Below are 23,217 nucleotides of genomic sequence, written 5' to 3'. Positions count from 1 at the left end.
CACAAAAAAAAAAAAAGAAGAAGAAGAAGAAGGACAGGGAGATGGGTGTAATTCTATTTTAAGTTGAAAACACTTTGTCCAAATACGTACTATATCAGGTGAAAACACGGGAAATGAACAAGTGCAGTGCACGAACAAGAAAGTATCATAGCCATTATTTTGGTCCAGTTTTAGCAAACCTTGTTCATGTACTATGTTGCAATTTCTATCTACAAGGACACCAAACGACATATAAATTAATTAATGTGCGCTTAAAATGTGATATGTGAGGGTATTACGGTGAAATCATATTTGAAGACTCAAATTGGAGGTGACTTCGGTCAAACGGCCGTGAACATTGTGTTGATTCGACTGCTAGACTTGCTAAAACAATAATGGCACGTTTGGTTTTATGGACAGATCCATATTTTAATCGCATATATATGACGGGGTATTTGGTATAGGAATTTTTTTTTTTTGTCCAGAAATCTCGATTTTTAAAAATATAATTTTTATATTCAGTTTACAATAATATTCGAAAATTAAAAATTTAGAAAAATTCAATTTCTCGAGAATCCTGAAGAATAACGTGTACCAAACGCCTCCTTAAGAGATTATTATACATCCTATTCATATCACTGCAACAGAAGATAACAAGGATAAAATCATAAAAATTTTATCCCTATAACTTAGAGGTTGAATTATAGATCAATTAAAAGATCTTGACTTGACAGCTCAAGTTCAAGAGGTAATTTTTATAAATAAAAAGTTAAAGACTCTATGTACACATTTTTTGACTTATTTATTATTTCTGTCAATACTGTATACACATTTATGTCTTGACTATAAGTTTATTACTTGTGCACAGTAATTGAAATATTAACTATAAGCCAATCAAAATATCTATTTCTAAGATATCTCTTAATGCATAACATGTAATATACACCCTTGATTTCCTAGGACCGAACATTTGGATTTACGAAAGTCAAATTAACAAACCTTTATAATTATAAAACTCTCACAGCAATATAATTAAAATTTAAAAACATGAAATTTATTTACAAATGTTATCATTAGTAAACCTTTATAAACACAAACTTATAAATAATAAAATCAAAAAATAATTGTTAAAAATATTTCCAAGTTATTCTGTAATTTTAGTTATAAAAATTGAAAAACAATTATTGTTTTTTTCAATATTTTGTTTTGATTGAGTAAGATTAAAATGATATTTGAAGAATACAAATTAATTATGTAAAAATTTAACAATATAAAAAAGTAATGTTATATATTTTTTAAACATGTTTTTAGTTACTTAAAATAATTTATCAGTGTTATAAAAAAAATAATAATAATTTATCAGTGCAGTTCAAATTTGACAACAAAATGATTTGCATATCTACTCGGGATATAAATATTTTTCCTCTTCTGTAATCGTATTTTTTAATAATTAATAGTAATGATAAAATTAAATATATTTTTCTTGAATTTTAAAAAGGTCTTAAATATTTTTTATTCAAGATTTTTTTTGAATTGATTAAGATGATATTTGAAGAAAATAAAATAATTATGTAAAAAATTATAAATATAGAAAAGTAGGGTTATATTTTTTGAAGTTCCTTCAAATAATTTAACAGGGCAGGTAGGCGGTCCAAATTTGACAGCATAATGATTTGGGATTTAAATATTTTCCCTCTTTTGTAATCATACTTTTTTAATTAACATGATTATTTTTCTTTTTGAATCATGATTTTTATAATTAAGATTATGACCGTTGATTGGTCAAATTACGATTGAAAGTTTTTTCAAATGATATATTAAAAATAAGAATTTCTCGTATTATAGAAAATAAATTTACCTCATATATATATATATATATAATATATAATAATGTACGGTCTTATATAAGATCATAGGAAAAGAAAAAAAAAAGAAATATATTAATCCCACTAAAATAAATTCATCTCTTATAGTATAAAAAAGTCTTGCAAAATTAAATATGAGAAGGTGATAGAGCAAATTTTAAGATTAAAAAAATCACAAATGATTTATCTATAAAGGAAGGAAATAATCTGAGTCATGAGATGATGTTTGACACATAAGAGAGGATTTATGTTGAGGGCAGTATAGTAATTTGGAGAGGCATTAGTTGGCAAAGTACAATTTTGGCAAGTTCGGGTTCAATTGGAAAGCAGAGAGAATGAGGAAAACAGCAAGCAAGGTTGGGTCTCCTCTCTGTGACTCTTCTGTGTGCTTTTCCACTCATTAACTGACCCTTTGAGACTCCTTGAGAGAGTTGAGACACCAACACAGCCACACACACAGACACACACAAAGATAAAAACACCACCCTGTTCTGTTCCTCTGCGCACACACACACACAAACACACACACAAAAATACGGTTACAATATAGATTGTTATTGTAAAACAGCGAGATTGTGGGAAAAGGCAAAACATCCTATATGGGTGAAACCGGTATCGTTGTCCGGTTCCCGGGAAACTTAGACCCAAGAGCTGAGGAGTTCAGACCCACAAACATCATTCAACATCAACCGGCAACCGTTTTCCCACAACCTTATCCATGTCCGTACGCACCGTTGCCCGTGGCCGTTGGAGTTCCGTTCACTCACTTCACTGCTTACGTCACCCCGCCGGCGCAGGTGTCCACGTCACCAACCCGGTCGCTGCTGCTGAGTCCCGTTCCCATCATCATTAGCGAGTCAGCGTTGAGGATGGAACTCGAGGTGTTCGGTGACGTCAGAGGAATCCAGATGGACGGTCTCCGTGATGGAACCGTTACCGTTCATTTCTACGACCTCAGGCATGCAGAGACGGCGTTAACGGCGATTCGCAGACAGCACATGCAGCACCAGACCAGGCTCCGCAACCACTACGCTTCTTTCTTCAAGACCCTCAACCCTGAATTCTACGCCGCCGCACCACCACCGCTTCCTCCGCCGGCGCGTGGGCTTATATCCGGTCGTGTCGTGTGGGCCCAGTACGTCCAACCCGCTTGCAATGCCGTCCCCGACGGTCAGAACCAAGGGACACTCGTGATTTTCAATTTGGACATGGAGGTGTCCACTGAGAATCTCCGACAAGTTTTTAAGGCTTTTGGTATTTTTTTCAATTTATCAATTGTTTGCCTTTGTCTTTCGTTTTCATGAAATGAGATCTGAAAAAGTTTATTAATTTATGTTTTTTTATTTGTGGGTTTGGTTTGGGTTATGTTGATGAGATGAGATGTCTCTATCTTAGTCTTTAATTTGTGTCTCAACTTTCACCCTTTGTTTTGATGGGTTTAATTTAATTTTTTATAGGTGCCATAAAGGAATTGAGAGATACACCATGGAAAAAGAATCAAAGATTCGTGGAGTTTTTTGACATAAGAGACGCAGCAAAGGCATTGAAAGAGATGAATGGCAAGGAAATTAATGGAAAACAAGTTGTTATTGAGTTTAGTAGACCAGGTGGTCACACCAGAAAGTTTTTCCATTCTTCACCACACTCTACAATCTCCAAAAAGCCTCTTAATTTCAATATCCCATCTCCACCATCACCATCACCACGTGCTGCTTCTTCCCCTCGACGTCGTTTTGCTGGTTCTCGCTTGCATTCCTCTCATCAACCACAATTATCTTACAAGAAATCTGCTGTTGACCAGAACAAGATTTCAGATTCTGGTTCTATTGATGCATCAATGTGTTCAATGAATTTGAGTGGGGAAGTTGGAAGTGTGATTGAAGAGCAGCATTCACATGGACATGGTCCATCTTTAAGGAGGAATTTCATTAGGAATCACGGTAGTGAAAACACCACTGTAGGAAGCAGCACGAAGCAACAACAACAACAACTACCTAGAAGTAATAGGAATTGGAAGGGAAAGCAAGCAAAGAAGCTTGAAACTCGGTTCTTAATCAAAGAAGATGCCATTGTTGAGTCCACTTCCAGAGATTCTAGAACTACTGTAATGATCAAGAACATACCCAACAAATACAGGTCCGTATTTCATTTTTTATATATATATAATATATATTTAATAAACTTCTATTGCGTAATTTTGTTTCCAGTTACTTTGAGCTTCTCACTTCGAATGACATAAATAAATAAGTAAAAGAGGTGATGGAGATTATAGTATATTTAAGTATTGGATACTGTTATATTTTTTTTTAATTTAATTTGAAATTTTAATAACTTAATATTCTGTATGTATCTTTTTTGATTTGTTGCAGTCAGAAGCTACTGTTAAACATGCTGGACAACCACTGCATACACTGCAACGAGCAGATTGGCGATGATGATGACCAGCCTTTATCCTCCTACGACTTCGTGTACCTTCCCATTGATTTCAAGTATTTTCTGTTTCCATTCATTCTTCTTACTATTACTTCTGTTAAATGTGAATGCACTCTACAATTAATATCTTGAACTAATTACACTAGTGCTAATGTATGAAATACGTGTTGAAAAAACAGCAACAAGTGCAATGTGGGATATGGGTTTGTGAACATGACATCTCCGGAGGCAACACTGAGGCTCTATAAGGCCTTCCATCTTCAACATTGGGAGGTATTTAATTCAAGAAAAATTTGCGAAGTCACCTACGCGAGAGTTCAGGTATATTTTATTATTTGCAATGTTCTAGGGAAAAAGTGTGTTTCGTTTTAAAAGATGTAAAGTTGTCTCATTTTAAGTGAAAGGAAGAGATAGATAAAAAAAAAAGAGAGTGGACAAAAAAATATAAATGTGTGGGTCCCACCTCTTTATGAGAGTAAAAGAATATAAATTGTATCATTTAAAAGGATAAACACTTTTATCATGTTTTATTAATGAGTTCAAGGAGTCTTATTTAGAAGAACACAAGTTTTATTCTTTTAGTGACTTACACAAAGTTTAACCAGTCATATATATTGTGTAAATCTGAAAAAGTTATTTTTTTTTTTTTCACTTTACATGTTTACTTTACATGTTTACATCAAGTATGACCTGTCTAACTTTGTAAATCCTCAAAAAGGACATAAGTTCTTTGTCTACTTTTTTTTCCTTTATTATTTCACTCGCATGATGAAATAATATAACATTATATTATAATGTAACATATGTTATTGAATGAATGTTATTTATTTATTTATGTAAATATAAATATTTGATAAAAGGGTTTGGAAGCTTTGAAAGAGCACTTTAAGAACTCAAAGTTCCCATGCGAGATGGAGCATTACCTGCCAGTGGTGTTTTCACCGCCTCGAGACGGTGGTAGGGAACTGACGGAGCCACTTCCAATTGTGGGGAACAAGCAGCAAACAATTGGTGTGACAAATATTTCAAATGGTGTTGGTTGTGATGAGATGGAGGGTGGTGATAGGGATGATAGGGTAGGTGGTGGTGTTTCTGCTTGTGATGACGTGGCTAGCAGCAAAAGTGGCGGCGTGAGTAGTGATGATGACACAAGGGAAGTGGGTGGTGGAGGCATGCTCTCTTCTGAAGTGTGTAGCGTAGTTGACTAGTTGTGCTGTGAATGTGTGCATTTAACCAAAAAGCAATTAGGTGGTCGTTGAGCAACGAGCCACATCTGTGTTCTCTGCAATGCATAGCCTATTCTCTTTTGCTTGCTCACACAACTTCGCCTGCATGTTACTGCTACCTCTTACAACAACCATTTCATCTCAACTCTGAACCTGTTGCTGCTCACTGCTCAACACCCCTCCTATATGTTCATTTTTTTTTTCTTTTAATATTTTCATTTCTTGCTTTTGCTTAGTGAAATCGAATTAGAGGTTTTTTTTTTTTTTGGTTGTAACTCTAAATCTCTTGTAGCCTTGTAGGTTCTGGCACTTCCGATGCAGTGTTTAATTTATTTCGCCTTCAAGCTTAGTATTCAAGTATTTTGTTGTATCATTTATGAGTTTTATTTTTCTTTATGTTACGTAAGATAAATATTTTTTCTTGCTCTCACAACAAATGGAGGAATTCACTTTATTTTTTAAAAAAAGAAAGAGAAAAAAATAAAGTACGGGAATTGTTGAAGTGAGAGTAAGATAAAATTTATTTTATGTGACATAATAGGGGAAATAAAACCCATCATTTATTGCATACAAAACTGAAAACTTAGAAGGGTAGAGAAGAACAAAGAAAAAATAGTTTCATTTTTCTTTTTCTTTTTTCCGGCTGTTAACGTTTATTTATGCAGCTATAAAGTGCTGAGCTGAGCAGATACTAAATGCAACCTAATCTTTTAATTATTTGAATTAATATAAATTTATAAATAGATATATTTAATTAAACTTAGACTTTCTTTTAATTATTTGAATTAATAATTTGTTTCGCCTAATTTTTACTTATAACAATAAGAGAAACTAGAAAAACAAAATCCAACCATTTACTTGGTGCCCTCGCTTAGGTGTGGTGTAGGTTATAATGGTAATTGTAATTGGTGCTATTGTTGTCGGCTTGTCGTATCTTATAGTGACCTTTTTGGCCGTTTCCACAGTACAAAGTTTTTCGCGGCTGGGGCTTGGGACTTGGGAGTTGCTTAGTTGCATTCTTTTTTCTCTTGCTTTTAAACTTTTATGGTAAGTAATCTCATTCGAACTAGAAATATTCATACTATGATATGATTAATTCTATCAAATAATTTTGTTTATATTTACACGAACACGATCTTAAAATTTTATTTAAATAAAATTAAATAGGACAGGTTATATTTACAAACTCTTTCGTTTACAAACTCTTTCGTTTATAAACTCTTACAAATTACACTATATTTTCTCGGGAGAATATCGGTTACATTATGTTCTCTCGGGAGACATAATGTAATTTGTAAAAAAAATTTAAAATTTTTTATAAATATATCCTTCGACAAATTAAATATGTATAATTTGAATCGTCCTATTTTCCTTCATTCGTTTTTCTCTTTGGCTTGTGACTTTATTGTTTGTGGACCATAATATTCTAAGCTGTGCTTGCATTAGTCACCCATTTAATGCTCGGCTCTTCGTTCTGTAGCTTTCAAGTTTGAGACCAACACCACCACCATCACCCGGTTCACATCTCTGTCAGATATCCACCTGTTCCTTTTTCATGATGCTACGGGGTTTTGACACGTGGACCACCTGATGACCCCCACGTCATTCAAACCTCGTATTGTTAATGTCATAATGCTGGCCATGCCCATATCTATGTTTGACCAATTTCCAATCGACAAAACTTCCCGGACCCCAATTCTCTTTTCCAGAGTAAAATTTTCACTGCTCCTACTACTACCACACACCTGTTATTATTTGTAGGGAAATATTATTTTCACATGTAATACATGTGATAAATTTTTTTTTTACACATTCTCTATAATTGTGTAATTTTTTTCTTTTTATTTTTCAGATAGTGGGAACCACAAGTTTGTCTCTGTGACATGAGATAATTTATTTTCTTTAACATTAAATTAATAAAACTCTTATTTGTATGCGGTAAACGAAGAAACATAAATCATATTTTTTTAGTAATATAATATTGAGTTTTATTAATCTTATTTAAAGGAAACAAGTTATCTCATGTTATAAAAATAAATTTATGGACTTCGTAACCTGCAAAAAAAAAAAAATAATGCAGTAATTGAAGGGTGTGCAAGAAAATTTTTTTTATCTCAAGTAAGATGTAAGATGAGAACAATTTTGACCTACAATGTTTTATAAATATGATTTAAATAATAGGAAATTTCAATCTAACATAAACAATCATTGGTTTAGTGATTTTGTAAATTCGGTCATACATCCAATAATCTCGCACACGGCACATTGGTATATCGACATATATTATCATGAGGCACAACTACTAGTGTGTCGTGATTTTTCAAATTATTTGTCAAAATGTCATGGGGTGGCTATTTATTGCCAATATGTCGCATTTACAATCCCTTTAATTCCACCTGTGGACCAATTCTATCATGTGATAAAATTGTGGCGGTTTTATTTATGGGAAATACATATGTTATGTAACATAATACAAAACTAATTTCCTACCCAAATAAACTTTGGTGGGACCCATCATGAAAAAAAATGAAAAACAAAAGAAATGTTGACACAATATTCAATGTGTGAGTAGGAATGCTTTTATATATCATGTTACATGATAGAAATATTACCCTTTATTTATTCTTCCACTCTTATTTTCTCAACCAATATAAACTTCAGTAAATTGATATTAATATTTTGTTATTATATTTAAAATTATTTAATACCCATTTATCCAAATAATTATTTCTATATAGGAATGTTCTTTCAGCAAATTAGGAAAACAATAATCACTAAATTATTATTATTGAAAATAAATTTAATATTTTTGACTTCAGAGGAATTTCAAAATATCGCGAGGAAAATAAGCATTATTTATTGTAATTTAATATTTTATTTAATTAATTAATTTTTAATTTTTAATTTAATATAATTTATGTGGAGTGAGAGGATATGAGCGAAGGAAGAAGTAAAATTTAAAACACACGGTTGATTATGATTCCGTTGCTGTTGAGGTCAATAACACTTTCAACACGCGGTATTTTGAAATGTAATTTCTAAAAATATCACGATGCCCGGAGACAATTATTTGTACTTAATAAACTTATTCATAATTATTAGTATTTTAGCTAATTCTATTTTCATCTTGCTAAAATGAGATATTGCCCGTAACTAGAAGTATAAATCACAATCACAAAACTTAAAAAAAAAAACAAATACATATATGTTATTTGGGTTAAGTGTTTATCATTTTAAATAGGGTTTGTTTTTTCTAATGTTACATCAGATAATTTTATCTAATGTTTATCGAAACGACGTCGTTTTGGGGCGAAAATCATGGTGTTTTTGTAATTTTAATTTATTTCAGGCTTATAATAGTCTTTATCATTCTAATTTTTTTTTTCAACTCTAAAACGACGTCGTTTTAATGAACATTAGATACTTTTTTCCTTTTTAAATAACATAACTTTGTGTCATTTTTAATGAAATTATATTGTTTTGATGTGTTTTTGATATTTTTTTTACATTTTTTCTTTTTTATAAAATTTTGAAAAAAAAAGAATGTCGAGGAGCGAGATTGCAAAAACACACAAAAACAATGTAATTTCATTGAAACTGACACAAAATATCAGTGTTTTAAAACCTCACCCCACCCCCCGGGTTGACCTGGGTCAACCCTGACCCCTCCTCTACGAGGGTTGGGGTCACAAGTTGGACCCCATATGCACATCGACCCCTCCGACCCCCAAAACCCGGTCGAGTTTTAGTGACTCCCGGGTCAGAGGGGTCAAAGGGGGTCACTGCATGTTTTTATTTAAAAAAAAAAAAAATTCCCTGAAACAATGTCGTTTTATTAAAAAAATAAAAATAAAAATGCTTACAAACCTAAATCTAATCGTTCTCTTCTCTCCCAGTGACCTAGACGTCTTCAATCTTCACCTCGCTACCGTGAATCTTCTAGAAAAGGTAAGAATTTGTTTCCATTCAAATGAAATCCTTACAGCTGTTGATGGAAAACAAAAACTCATTCTTACTTCCTTTAAATTTTTCTTTGTCAGAAACCTTATTAAAATAGACAGAACCGGGTCACCGTAGTTATCCCATTAGAATATGAGTTTTGTACTTTGGTATCTTGATACTTTAATTAAGTTGTGTAATATTGACTTGTGGTTGTAATTGGTGAATTATGTTAAGTATATTTTGAATCTTTGATGATTTGTGATTTATTTTTTAATATTTTCATATAGGATATATATATATATATATATGATATATATATATATATGATATATATATATATATATATATATATATATATATATTTAATATATAAAACTGGGTCAGCATAATGACCCCGTGACCCCCCGGTTGAACCCGTGACTCCATGACCCCTGACCTCGGTCGAGTCGATGGCCGGGCCGAGTTTTTAAACACTGCAAAATATATCATTTAAAATAATAATATTTTCCCCATGTTTTCTTATAATCCTACCAAAATCATCAGGTTAATTAAGAAAATAATATTGACTTTAATGTTTCTATTTTTTTTATAGAAAAAAACTTCTCTGACACACTCATATAAAAGTAAGTGGATTCCATTGATATTTTCTCTCTCTCTCCTCTTTACAATGAAACCCATTTATTTTTATGTGAGTGTCGCAGAGAAAATTTTTCTACAGTAAAAGTAAAAATATTTTTTCCAATAATATTTCTTTTCCCTACACAGTTGTCATTGTTTTGATTTAATTTTGTAAATTGTAGTCATGCTCGACATAACAGGCGCATAGGTTTCTCAACAATCAACAATGTTTAGTACGAACATGAAGTATTAAAATTTATTTTGATAGCTTTTATGTAAATACACGCCATTTAACGAATTTAGTATTGATTTACGTTTTCGAATATATACTGATTAAGTTAATACCTTCAAGCTTTTTTTTAATCAAACAAAGGGAAAGCAGCGATGAGGAGATAAAGGATGAATGCATGAGACATAATATTAAATAACTTGATTAGCCATCACTGGATGCTCAAGGGATTCTTAACAAATGTTGGCGGTACAAGTCGCTCATTTGTTATGGAATATAATGATGAATGTATGGAATCCCATGCAACCATTAGGAGGTGGATTTTTCAATGTGTAAATTTTATATGACTTTGATACATGTAAATTTTGTGTTTACCCCTTTTTAAGTATTTAATGGGTAGAGTCCTATGAATATTTATAAATTGAAAAATAAACATAAAATTTTCATATAACAACATCACATAAAATTTATACTTCACAATGTCTATTCCCATGGAATAAAGCGAATTAAGCTTGGCAATGAAAAAAACCAAAATGCAAATTTGAAATATATTATTAAATGTAATGTCTATTCCATTGCATTACTTTAATAATATGTTTTAAAATTACATCAAACTGTAATATTTATTAAAAAATATTATATATATATATATATATATATATATTGCGTTAAATGTCATCAATGTGTCATATAGGTCTGTTTGAATTTTGTTTTCAAAATAATTCTTCATTTTTTGAATTAAAAATAAAAATATATTTGATAATACCTATTTTGTAAAAATAATTCTAAAAATTATATCTACTTTTTAGATTTTAAGATCAAATTTAGAAAATATTTTTGAGTAGTTTTTTTTTTTGTATTTTGATTTTTAACTTTCAAAATAAAAAACCTAAAAAACACTTATTTCATTGAGTATTCTACAAAATAATTTCAAGAAAAAAAAAAACACAATCAAATAGGGCTTTAGCTTTCATTAAAAAATCATGACTCACAAAGTTATATGGTTAGATTCAAGGGTTTAATATTTATTATATTGTATTAGATAAAATTATTTTCTACATATATATAAAAGTATGTGGAGCCATATTTTTTTTTTCTCTCCTCTCTTCATATGAACACCACACTCTTTTATATATATATATATATAAAATAATTTTATTTCTTATAATAGGATAAACATCAAACCTATATTTAATTATGACTATATTTTCATAACTATCAAATCAAATTAACGGGATTTTTTTGTCCGTTCCGGAGTATTGGAACTGTATTAAACGAGAAAGTAGAACAAAGAATAATTTATATATTCTTGGGGAATCTTTTTAATATTTTAATTATTTAGAAAATATTAAATATTCTTTTATATATTCATTATTTGAAGCAATTAAGAAGAAGTAAAATGATTTATTAAGATGATATATTCATTTTTTTTCATCAATTGTTTAATTTAGATATATAAAAAAATAGGAGAGTTATCAAATTTTAATTATAAAAAATCAGCTATACTTACTTGAGAGTTGAGAGGTTTGCTAGGAATGGTAAATTGGATGAACGCAAACTCAGGAGGAGCATGATAAGGACAATGAGCAGGGTCCATGGAAATAGTGGCTGTGGCTGTGGGCCTGTGGCATGCGTGGGTGCACTTTTGATGGAATCAAGGCCACACGGTTGGCCACTTTGACCCAACCCTTAAATAATTAGCTTACTTTTCAGAACCCCATAAAAATGGTAAGTTTAATTAAAGCTTTTATATACTTAACTTGGATACCACATCACTTTGGAAACACCAATTTGTACGGACACCTTGTTTTTATTACGGGTAATACTTTTTATATATTACATAAGAGAAATATTATCTCCTACTCAAATAATAAATAAGAGAGAGAAAAAAGTTGAAGGTGAGAGAAAAAAATCTTATAAAATCCATTTAAAAAATGTGAGTGTAAAAAATAATATTTATCTTATGCAATATAAAAAAAATATTACCCTTTTATTATATGCTCCGCTCCAATCCATTGATCTCCATCACTGCTAACATTACCCTTTAATTTATTTTTTTTTTTATAAATATACAATGTAATCTTTTAAAAATGTGATTTTAGATTTTTTTTTTCTAAGTTATGCTCAGAATAATATAAATAATTTTTTCTTTAAATCAAATTGTATATTTGCTATTTTTTAAATTTATTCCTTTGCTTGTTTTTTTGCATTCCCTTCGTGTATGTGATTCTTGTTTCTGTTTTACTTTTACGGGTGAACAATCATATTGGTTCAAAATAGATTTGTTTCATTACTATTTTTAATAGGATTTATTATTTCTCCATCGATATATGATAAAATTATTTCCTTCAAATCTAAAATTAAGTCATTTTCGGGTTGAGACAATTAATGAAGGGTATTTGAAAAATTTTATTTGTTTCTTGTTATATAAATTTTATCAAAAACACTCTTCATTAATTATATTAACTCCAAAATAATGTAATTTTAAGGTTAATGAAGATAACTTTATCTTATGTTAATAGAGAAATGATAAACACTTTATATTAAGGATTTTACGTTTCTCATGTTATAAGAGATAAAAATCTTACACATAAATAAAAATAGGATTTTATTAATCTCATGTTAAAAGAAATAAGTTATCTCATTTTATAGAGACAAATTTGTGAGCTCCACCACCTAAAAAATAAAAAGAAAAGAAAAGAAAAGAAAAGAAAAAGGTAACATAGTAATCAAATGGTATGTAGGAGAAAAAATTATCACATGTAATATAAGAGTAATTTTTTCCATAAAAATAAATGGATCTATATTTTCTCTTTCCATATACTATTATATTATATATATATATAGAGGTAAGATCCTTTGACACCGGTGTCAAATTTGAAATTTGACACCTCATCTGAGAGCTATTAGATATCAAAAGATCAACGACTTTGATTTGTAAACATGCGACACCATTGATCTTTTTTTATCTAAGGGCTCTCAGATGAGGTGTCAAATGATTCTACCTCATATATATATATATATATATATATATATATATATATATATATATATATATATATATATAGGGCTTTATTAATCTCCATCAATAGGAGAGAAGTATCTCCTACCACTCTCACAATCATGTGGTGGAACCCGCATAGTTATAAAATAAAAAAATAAAAAATAAAAAAGCTCAAGGATCGATGTCTCTGTAGGAAAATAAACCTATCTCCTATGACACAAGACTAGTTTTTTTTCATATATATATATATATATATATATATATATATATATATGAGATAATATCTCGTGTTAAACTCTTACAATAATGCCATTATATACCCCACTGACACAGAGTCCAAAGACACAATCTGTTCTTTTAAATGCTTCTTCTATATCAGACATACTAATCTAGAAATTTTAAGTAACAAGGACAAGTACGTGGGTGTTTTAAAATTTCTTTGAAATTTGATTATTTATTCATATGATGAAAGCAAAATTTAAAATATAATGGAATCAGAAACAACTAATCAGGAACAGTGACCAATTTGCCACTGTTCATCATAAAATTTACCAGAATGCCACGCGCACAGTAAAAATTCTCAAACTGCCACGCAGGCTAATTCGCTACACAGTGTAGCGAATTAGGCCTGATGATGTGTCACGTCCTCACTGGTCCACGTATTTCGCTACACAGTGTAGCGAAATACGTGGTCAAAAGGTCAGCCCGGTCAGTCACCTTTTGGACACGTGTCAAGCCACCCGTATTTCGCTACACTGTGTAGCGAAATACGTGGCAACAGTCACCTGCTGCCCTGCGCATGTCAGACACGTGGCAGCATGGCACTAATTCGCTGCCTTGGGGAGCGAATTAGGTGCAAATTTTTTCCTATATAAACCGTTCGGTCCCCACCCCCTCCCCCCCACCATTTCCTCTCATCCTCTCCCTCACTCCCTCTCTCTCTAAGTGCATTCTCTCTCTACAAGGTTAGTAATTTGTTTTATTGCTTTTATAATATGTTTGTTTCATTAATTATGTTTTTTTTATAAATATGTTATATTATTTAGTGTTTAGGCTTGAAACTTTAGGTTAGTAAATATGTTATATTATTTAGTGTTTAGGCTTGAAACTTTAGGTTAGTAAATATGTTATAGTATTTAGTGTTGATACTTGAAACTTTAGGTTAGTGAATGTGGTATATTATTTAATGTTGATATTTCCAACCTTAGACTAGTAAATGTGATAATTTTAAATCATGCATAAATGATTAGGTATAATTTATTTAATTTATTATTTAAGCTTTAATACATGTGTAATGTTATTTAATTTTGGTTTTTGATACCTTAGGCTAGTAAAATGTGTTAATGAATTCCATGCTATAATGCTTAGGCTAATATAAATAAATTTTTTTATTTATGCTGTAATATTTTGTGAATATTATTTAATGTTGGTATTTGAAACGTTAGGTTAATAAATGTGTGAATTTATTTTGCGCATCAATGAATGATTAGGTCTACATAATTAAAATTTTTGCACAAAATATATAAACGTTAATAATTTATAAATTTAGATTTTGGGTTTAGGGTTTTAAAACCTTAGGCTAGTAAAATGTGTTAATATTATTTAATGTTGGTATTTGAGCCATTAGGTTAATAAATGTGTTAATTTATTTTACGCATAAATGAATGGTTAGGTCTACATAATTAATTTTTTTTATTAATTTATAAACGTTAATAATTTAGAAATATTGTTTAATTCTTAAAATTTTGAAACCTTAGGTTGGAAATTATGTGAATCTATTAAGTTATAAAATCGTAGGTTTAATTAATTTAATTTATTATTTATGTTTTAATACTTATTTCATTGTTAGTTACTGTTGATCTTAGACACAATATGTTATCAATTTATTTTAATTTAGTTAAAGCAGTAACTTAAATGGAGAAAAACCTTTGAATTGTGCTTTTATTAATTTTATTTATTTAGCTAAATATTCATGAATTTTTGGTTGATGAATATTAATTTAATTGTTTTGTATTAATTTATTTAGATATGGAGCATGACGAGGCACCTCGTCCTGGGTCTCCACGCAGCGTGATTGACCCTGGGCCTTCAGACAAGACTCTCCTAACTTTACAGGAGAAACATATATCCACACATGTGTGGAACACCTGTGAGGATCCGAATGTCCCGGATCGTGTGATTAATGTGCGACATGCTGCGACACATGATCACCGTGTCATTCCTGAAGAGATTGAGTCATGGCTGAGGCAGGCTGGCTTCTTTAAATTTCTCTAAACCAGCATCAAAGTCTAAGCGCGATGTTGTATATCCTACACATGGCACAAAAAAAACATTACTATCTGTTGTCCATTATACGAATCAGATCAATTGAAAACATACCTAACTTCTTCAACTGCTTCTTCAACATGACATTCTTGAACTTGTGATTGAAATTACTGGCCACGTGGCGAAGGCAATACACATGATATGCCTGTGGTGGAGACCATCCTAGATCAGCATTGTTGACTGCAGACAAGATTCCTGCATGCCGATCAGAAATCAGACAGATTCCGTGTTTTTGCGTAACATGTACTCGAATAAGTGCTAAGAACCATGACCAGTTGTCAGTATTCTCCGCAGACACGATAGCGAATGCAATTGGAAGAATGTAATTTATAGCTCATAATTCGCTAGGAGGGGTAGCAAATTAAGTATCATAATTTCGCTGTACCCCATAGCAAATTAGTGGGGAGATGACACTTGGCAGATATTACATATTTCGCTACCAGTCATGCCAAAAATAACCACATAATTCGCTACCTAGTACAGCGAATTATGTGGGGAAGTGACATGTGGCCTGACTTTGAGTTGACATGAACTGACCCTTCTGCTGCATAATTCGCTACATAGGGTAGCAAATTATGTGTCCATCAGGGGTGTGACACGTGTCCAAAAGGTTGCTGACCGGGCTGTCCTTTTGACCACGTATTTCGCTACACTGTGTAGCGAAATACGTGGACCAGTGAGGACGTGACACATCATCAGGCCTAATTCGCTACACTGTGTAGCGAATTAGCCTGCGTGGCAGTTTGAGAATTTTTACTGTGCGCGTGGCATTCTGATAAATTTTATGATGAACAGTGACAAATTGGTCACTGTTCCCAACTAATCACGGCTGTGGTGACGTAACATTTTTGAAATTGAACAAGTTGACGGAGTGTCAAGCAGAATTAGAAGAAAACGAACTTACATTAAGAGTAATTATTATTCTGTTGGAAATAATTTTGGTTCGATTCAAGTATATTCTTAGAGGAGCGAAAAGCTATAAACTAAGTCAGTTTCATAATTAATTCAAAGAGTCAAAGTTTATGTATATATCTAGAGCCAACTCACTTAAAAAAATAATTAGAGTCTATATATCAAATAATTAATTGGATTAGTTGCGAAATAATGAATTGATTGAAATATTAAAATTTTTTTTTTTAAATAATTTCTTATTTTATTGATAGACTTTTGAATATAATTATTTAAGATAAGAGAGAAATACATGGAATGATCGTTATTAAAGTAAATTATATATTACCATTTTAAAGTTTTTTAAAATAATAATGTTTTAAAATAGCCATAAATTATATAATACCTTTTTTTATTTTTAAGTAACTATTAACCTAACTTAACACTGTTAAGTTTTTTTAGGGAGAGATTATACTTATTATCTCTTTTTTTTACTACCTCTTACTATCAAATTTAACCGTTGATATCCGTCAATCTAACGATTATAATTTTTTGAAAAATAATAATTAATTAATAAGTATGATCTAATAAATTATAACCATTAGATTGATGAAAATCAACGGTTAAGATTTAGTAGTAAGAGGTAATAAGAAAAAGAGTTAGTAACTATAATCTCTCTTTTTTGTATGTGTTTGCTTTTTCTGCAGTTATTGCAGATAAGTTATCTGCAGTAAGTCCAATACGACGTCGTTTTGGGGCGAAAATAATGGTGTTTTTGTAATTTTAATTTATTTCAGAGTTATAATAATATTTATATTTATAATTTTTTAAGATTTCCATACCAAAACGACGTCGTTTTGGGAATAAATGCAGATAACTTATCTGCATTAACTAAATAAACATTTTTCCCTTTTTTATATATAAAACTGAAAGTGTTAATATTCTTTCTATTTACATTTATAAATTTTAATATATATTTATTTATGATGAATTTATAAAATGTATTAATATTTCATTTGAATAACTCTTTTAGCATGCATGTAAGATAACTAATATTTTAAAAATTTATTTGGTTTATAAATTAAATCATTTATCAATGTCAATGTCTAATATACTTAAGTACGCTTTATATCAAGAAGAAAAATACTACTGTCCTAGCTGAAACCAGTCGTCATACTTTGTTCTATTTTTTATTTTGCTGTATATGATTAAATTTTTGCAAGTACTTTATAAACATCCTTACTCATAATTAAAATAATATGTACAAAAAGTTGATTTATAAATTCAAAAAGTATATTATGAAAAATAATTAACACTAAACCTGGAACTAAAAATTGAATTAATGATAGACAAATTTAAGTGAAGACTACAGCAGGTCAATGCTTCGTAGAGATACCTTCGTAGATACCTTAGCAAGCTGGTTTGTCCTGTCGTTCTGTTTTTAGTTTATGTTATGGGTTTTCGTTTCAATTCCTTGTTCACATAGCAATATATTTTACATGATAACGTCAATTTCATGATGTGTATTTGATTTTAGGGAAAATAGTTTGTCGTTATAAATCATACAAGTTGTGTGGTATAATTTTAGACTTTAATGTTTTATAGTGAATAGATAAATTATCTATCTTCACTCTCAAAACGACGTGTTTTGAGTTAAAAGATTACAAAAATATAATGAAAAAGATTATTATAATTCTGAAATAAATTATAATTATAAAAATACATTAATTTTCGCTCCAAAACGATATCGTTTTGGACTCAATATAGATAACTGTAAAAAAAAAAAAAATCCACAATTTTAAAATTTATAGTTACATTATTTCCTAAATACATAATTATAAACAATTAAAATGACACAAGTTATAACCTTTTTAAAACTTTTTCATATTCTCATCTGAATTTGCTCTTCAGCACTTTTATTCTTCTTATTAGAAATAATCAAGTGTGAGTGAGTAGTGACGAAGTAAGTCTCACATAGGCTAGACTTAGACCAATTGAGAATTATATAAGTATAAAAGACCTATAAACTTATAGCCTTAAGGTTTTGAGTTGAGATGTGGTGTTGATGCACTTATTATGGTTTATCATTTGGTCCATTTGGCCATTTGGTGGATGTATCAAAGGATTTTGGGCTCCCCATTCCATTTCCAACACTTCTTATTCTACTGACTGAGATTTGATTAGGTTAATCATTACTGTCACATAGAGTTAGAATGGATGACAGTTCTATATATTATTAATAAATTCAAATTCTCTCATGTTGTGACAATCTCACCAATGATGCAGTCAGAGTCTTAATTTTTAATTATACCTCGATAGGCACAACGATCATGATTAGGGAAGATTTATCCTTTACCTCATGTTTCTCTCGTTATGTATGGACATGGTATGTGTTCATTGTGATCCAAACTACAAGCAACAGCAAATAAAACATACGCAAGAAAAATGCCTTGTTCAAACTATAATGTCTCATGTTCTGACAGGAATTGAAGAAGCCACTAATATAGCAAACAAGTGCCGGCCAATGTTAAAATAAAGTATATAACTCAATCCAATTGGCAAGAAATAAGCACTAAATATAAAATTGATAAAGTAAACAAGAGCTAAACTTGCTATATTAAGGTATAAGAAATTATTACTATAGAAGCAGAACGTTAAGAAATTTCTGACATAAGAAATCTTACTTGTGCTGCTCTTGGCTTATGCTTCCAGAATATGGGAAACAAAGGTGGATTTTTCCGTTATTCAGATGGTGTTGACAAGTTGCTATTACTCTTTGGGACTTTGGGTTGCATTGGAGATGGCATACAAACTCCTATCACAATGCTTGTTCTTGGAAGTTTGATTAATGATTATGCAAGTGGATCAGGACATTCTGTGTCCAACCATATTATAGACAAGGTAATTAGTACATTAGCATATCAGTAATCTTTATCACTCAATGCTAATATTCAAATCATCACTGAAGCCATTCTAGTCATATAACAATAAGATAAAATGCAATTTTTATTTGGTTAAAAACACCTCACAATGTGTTGTTCATTATCATTCTTTCAGTATGCTCTCAGGCTGCTGTGTGTTGCCCTTGGGGTTGGTTTATCTGCTTTTATTGGTAAGTATTGCTAACATGATAATGTGGGTTATGTGCAATCTCAACAATGCATTTTTCTTGTTGCAATATATATGAGACAAACTATTATCTTGCAGAAGGAGTATGTTGGACAAGAACTGCAGAAAGACAAACTTCTCGCATGAGAACTGAATATCTTAAATCAGTGCTCATGCAAGAAGTTGGTTTCTTTGACAAACAAACTGACTCTTCCACAACCTTCAAAGTAATTGCAACCATAACTTCTGATGCTCAAACAATCCAAGACACCATGGCTGATAAGGTAAATTCATATAGAAACTGTTGGGATATATAAAACTATTAATGTAGTCTCACCCAACATCTTAATCTTTTGGGTTGAATTGGTTCGTTACATGGTATCAGTGTAAGCAATTTAATCAATAATTCATGATTCATGTTCAACAGTAATCAGTCAAGAACATGACATATGATCTTTTGAATTCATGAGTTTCACACAAACATACCTTTGTCCATAATTGCGGAAGATCTTTAACAGTAGAATGCTTTCTCTGAGCCTTAACCCTTTCACCGTTCTTGTACCTTCTTTGATAGGGATATGATACAACTTTTCTAGGCAGACTCAGAAAGACGTTTGTTTTCTATCAGATACCCTTATATGAAAACTGACCATATAAACTATTATATAACTGGCCTATCACAGTTATTTCTAATTAACTTCCCTTAATGCGAAACGTCAAAACGTCAATTACCATTAATGCGAAACGTTACCATAATGCAAAACGTTAAAACGTCAATTATCATTAATGCGAAACGTTACCATAATGCAAAACGTTAAAACGTCAATTATCATTAATGCGAAACGTCAATTACCTTAAAGCCTCTTTTATTATTAATCAAACCAATTGACACACATCACACATGAGACACAAATAGTTTTACATTCTCCCACTTGGCTCATGTCATAAGGTGTCCCTTCATGATTTAATTAACATTAACTTTAATGCGCATTTACTAGGCTAAAGGTTCCATACATTGACGTCATCATAATTCATTATTAGAAATAAAATCAACATGAGTCATGGCGGTTGTATGCTATCAAGTCGGCATAGTCCCTTCCATGTACTACTATATTGACTCTTCTTCCTAACATGATACTTTAATAGGAAGTGTACATTATGTCCAACAATAATGTCTTCATAACGGACCATAATTATTTTCAATATCATCACATATACTTGCATGCATTCATAAATTGAAAATAAGACAATATCATAAACATATATTCATCAATGAGCTCAGAGTGTCAACACTTAATGCATAACTACAATTTTTCATCATTCACTAGCTGACATAATGCCCATTTTACGTAGTAAATGTCTTGGGCGATAGTCCCTTCGTCAAGGGCTCAGCTAACATAAGATCGGTGCTAATATGCTCTATTGACACTCTATGTTTCTGAACATCTTCTTTAACGGCAAAGTACTTTAATTCCATATGTTTAGCACCTTTGGAATACTTGTCGTTTTTAGAAAAGAAGACTGCTGCGGAATTATCACAATAAATTTTCAGCGGCTTTTCAATATTGTCGACCAATCCAAGCCCTGAAATAAAGTTCTGTAGCCATTTAGCCTGAATCGTGGCTTCAAAGCATGCCACAAATTCAGCTTTCATAGTGGACCCAGCTATTACAGTCTGCTTTGCACTTTTTCATGATATAGCTCCTTCAGCTAAAAATTACAGGTAACCACATGTAGACTTTCTTGTGTCTACGCATCCTGCAAAATCCGAATCTGTGTATCCAATAACTTCAAGGTTGCTAGACCTTCTATAAGTAAGCATGTGACCTTTAGTTCCTTGCAAATATCTCAGAACTTTCTCTGCAGCTTTCCAATGATCCATACCGGGATTACTTTGGTATCTACCCAACTGCAAAGCTAATATCTGGTCTCGTACAAGTCTGAGCATACATTAAGCTCCCAACTAATGATGCATATGGAATTGCTTCCATTTCTTTTCGTTCCAATTCCCTTTTAGGACATTGTAAGAGACTAAACTTATCTCCTTTCTGAATTGGAACTGGAGACGATTAACAATTTTCCATTCTGAATCTCTCTAGAACTTTATTAATATATGCTTTCTGAGACAAACCTAACAGTCCTTGTGATCTATCACGGAATATTTCTATTCCTATCACATAAGCAGCCTCACCCATATCTTTCATTTCAAAGTTACTAGAGAGAAACTTCTTAGTCTCAGTTAAAAGACCAAGATCGTTAGTTGCAAGCAAAATATCATCAACATACAGAACCAATAAGATGAACTTGCTCCCACTGATCTTCAGATATATACATCGATCAACGATGTTTTCTTTAAATCCAAAGGAAACAACAGTATCATTAAATTTAAGATACCATTGCCGCGAAGCTTGTTTAAGTCAGTATATTGACTTCTTAAGTTTGCACACCATGTGCTCTTTACCCTTTTCTATGAACCCCATTGGTTGGTCCATGTACACATCTTCATCTAAATTTCCATTTAGAAAGGCGGTTTTCACATCCATTTGGTGTAACTCTAGATCATAATGAGCCACCAATGCCATAATAATTCTTAAAGAATCCTTCTTTGAAACTGGTGAGAAAGTTTCTTTATAGTCAATGCCATCTTTCTGAGTGAATCCCTTTGCAACTAGTCTGGCCTTGTAATGTTCCAAGTTACCATGAGAGTCACGTTTGGTCTTAAAGACCCATTTACAACCAACTCTCTTGCACCCTTCTGGTAACTCAACAAGATCCCACACCTTGTTCTGTTCCATAGATTTCAACTCATCTTTCATAGCATCTAACCATTTATCACCATTTTCTCCATTCATGGCTTGTGAAAACGTTACTGGATCATCCTGAATACCCATGTCAAATTCAAACTCTTGTAGATATACCACATAATCATTAGAAATAGCAGGACTCATTTCTCTTTGAGATCTTCTTAATGCTATTTGTTGTGGTTCTTCTACTATGGGTTCATTCGGTTCATCAACAATGATCTCTTCATGAGTAGTGGGATCATTAACTTGTCCGTCATTATTATTGATTGGTTCAATAACATAAGGAACAATAACTTTACTAGAGCTACAAGGTAATGGAACTTGTACTCTCACTTCATGAATATCCACTTTACGTGGTGTTTCACTCCCACTAACTTCACCATTCTCAATGAACCTTGCATTTCCAGATTCAATAATCCTTGTAGTATGATAAGGACAGTAAAATCTATACCCTTTCGATTTTTCTGGATAACCAATGAAATAACCACTGATTGTCCTTGCATCCAGTTTCTTTTCTTGCGGATTGTAGTATCTAATCTCTGCCTGACAACCCCAAACATGCAGGTGTCTTATACTAGGTTTCCTTCCAGTCCAAAGTTCAAAAGGAGTCTTTGGAACTGACTTACTAGGAACCCTATTCAATACGTACATGGCAGTTTTTAGAGCATAAGTCCACAATGAAACAGGTAAAGAAGAATTACTTAACATACTCCTAACCATATCCAGTAAGGTCCTATTACGCCTTTCTGATACACCATTCTGTTGCGGTGTACCGGGCATTGTGTATTGAGCACAA

At 31.4% G+C, this 23,217-nt stretch overlaps 1 protein-coding gene across 1 annotated transcript; it reads left to right on the top strand.

Annotated features, from left to right (window-relative positions):
- The first annotated feature begins 2,443 nt into the window (after positions 1 to 2,443).
- Positions 2,444 to 5,485, top strand: LOC133295451 (protein terminal ear1 homolog). Its single transcript, XM_061494292.1, has 6 exons — positions 2,444 to 3,098; positions 3,302 to 3,683; positions 3,813 to 3,980; positions 4,214 to 4,333; positions 4,457 to 4,598; positions 5,138 to 5,485. Exons 1-6 carry the CDS (start codon positions 2,444 to 2,446, stop codon positions 5,483 to 5,485), a joined length of 1,815 nt encoding a protein of 604 aa, XP_061350276.1.
- Positions 5,486 to 23,217: the final 17,732 nt, after the last annotated feature.

This window comes from Gastrolobium bilobum, unplaced genomic scaffold, assembly GCF_033153095.1.
Source record: "Gastrolobium bilobum isolate Gb01-03AN ecotype WA unplaced genomic scaffold, APGP_CSIRO_Gbil_v1 utg1220, whole genome shotgun sequence".
Taxonomy (NCBI): Eukaryota; Viridiplantae; Streptophyta; class Magnoliopsida; order Fabales; family Fabaceae; genus Gastrolobium; species Gastrolobium bilobum.
This window is presented reverse-complemented; position numbering and strand designations above follow the sequence as displayed.